Source organism: Amphimedon queenslandica, unplaced genomic scaffold (genome assembly GCF_000090795.2).
Source record: "Amphimedon queenslandica unplaced genomic scaffold, v1.1 AMPQUscaffold_6745_Cont21299, whole genome shotgun sequence".
Lineage (NCBI taxonomy): Eukaryota > Metazoa > Porifera > Demospongiae > Haplosclerida > Niphatidae > Amphimedon > Amphimedon queenslandica.
Window position 1 is genome coordinate 1 of NW_003552966.1, and position 1,933 is coordinate 1,933.

Consider the following 1,933-nt stretch of genomic DNA (forward strand, 5'->3'; position numbering starts at 1 on the left):
TTGAGCAAAAAGTCCCTGTACTATAGTACACAGTTTTAGGCTAAATTTTGCCATAATTGAAAGAAGAGCTACATGTACAAAATGTATATCATTTTGCTAACAATAGTGTGATGTGTTCTTATTCTTAATATAGATATCAGTGGTTATAGTGAATAGCGATAGGCAAAGGTTATGTCCGACTTCATTTTCACGCGTAACGGAATCACAGAAATGGATACTCTCAGGAATAATAGAGAATGAATTACTAGGCACTAGTAAGAATATAATTTTTTTAAATTTGATCACTACATTTAATTTTAATTTTTTTCCCTTTTTATTGTTTTAGCTCCAAGAAGCTATTCTAGTGCATTTCAAATGATCCAAGGATTATTTGCTGCAGCTTGTGATTCAAATTGCAGCAATTCGACCATAAAACTTCTCATTATGTTAACTAACAGTTCCCTTGATGATTTCGACGGAGCAAGATTTAGCAACAACACTGATTTTACTATAATCCCTTACGCCTTACACGGTAAAATGATTAAAGATTATTATAAGCTAGAAAAAAATTATTTTGTTTTTTTTTCAGTTATTTCAAACTCTAGTTTTTTCGGTCCTGCTTATAATAATGTATTAGATATTGGGAATTATTATACATCATTCATAATGTCAGGCTCCGTCTCAACTAGCAATATTCTATCATCTGATTTTAATTCACAAGGAGGTATAAAATATAATCTTATTTGCATACAACTTTATAATTTTTTCTCTATTTTTTGTTAGTTCTTTGTCTCACGCTCTCTCGTAATATTATAATATCAGACGTGTTTAGGGGCGTGTTAACAATGCGGATGCCATGGCAACAGTTATTTATTGGGATAGAAATGAGCGTGGTTGATCGACCTTCGTCTTATTACATGGTACTACAAGGAAATGGTGAGTGTAAAAAATAATGATTATTATTATTATTATTATTATTATTATTATTATTATTATTATTATTATTATTATTATTATTATTATTATTTTACTATACATGTAGGTCGTATTATGTATCACAGTAGATATCCTACTACTTATGTTTATGACATTGACCCCACCACTATTGAAAATAATGAAGCATTTCCAACCATCTTGAGTGCCATTTTGAAGTAAGCAGATAGTATACTGTAATAAACTGAGAGATTACTGAGATGTACTGATACTTTTCTTCTCTTTTTTAGTGGTCAAAATGAATCCTTACCATTCAATAATACATTATTATACTCTAATAATAATCAAAGTTATTTCACTCGTACCGTTCCCTCCACCTATTACTGCTGGGAGGTCCTTGATGATCTGTTGTTTCTGTCAACTTCCCGATCCTCTCCTCTTTTAAATGTATTTGCTTGTTTGGTGTTAGCTGATGAGGATCAGTCAATTGTCGATACATTTAGAGAATTTGATATTTCTGGTAATTATTATACCATTGTATCGATACATATTGATTTGATGTCCTTGCACTGTGTAGAAGGCTTGAGCTGATTCCGACTTCAATTTTTTGAGCTATGATCATTTTTAAAACAGTCCAGTTTTTGAAAAATACTTAAGGCCCAAGGTTTTTTCCAAAAAATGGCTCCAGAATGATCCCCAATTTTTATTAAATTTTCAGATACACATTGATGTCCTTATACTGTGTAGAAAGTTTGAGGTAATTCTGACTTCAATTTTTCAAGTTATAGCCATTTTGAGGAAATGCCAAAATTCTGAAAAATACCCTGTACTATAGCCCATGGTTTTTTTTCAAAAAATGGCTCCGAAATCACCCCCAATTTTTATTACATTTTCTATTACACATTGATGTCCTTATGCTGTGTAGAAAGTTTGAGGTGATTCCGACTTAAATTTTTCAAGTTACGGCCATTTTAAGAAAATGCCAAAATTTTGAAAAAATTCCTGTGCTATAGCCCATGGT

The 1,933-nt window shown here is 31.2% G+C and overlaps 1 protein-coding gene and 1 long non-coding RNA gene across 2 annotated transcripts; both read left to right on the top strand.

Annotated features, from left to right (window-relative positions):
• Positions 1 to 138: 138 nt before the first annotated feature.
• On the top strand, positions 139 to 409 carry LOC109591953 (uncharacterized). Its single transcript, XR_002190090.1, has 2 exons — positions 139 to 254; positions 326 to 409. It is a non-coding gene; the product is annotated as an uncharacterized LOC109591953 (long non-coding RNA).
• A 343-nt stretch (positions 410 to 752) lies between these two features.
• On the top strand, positions 753 to 1,432 carry LOC109591952 (uncharacterized; the record flags this gene model as incomplete). Its single annotated transcript, XM_020007540.1, has 3 exons — positions 753 to 915; positions 1,022 to 1,130; positions 1,203 to 1,432. Coding segments are annotated over exons 1-3 (430 nt in total), but the record flags the coding sequence as incomplete, so codon positions are not given.
• Positions 1,433 to 1,933: the final 501 nt, after the last annotated feature.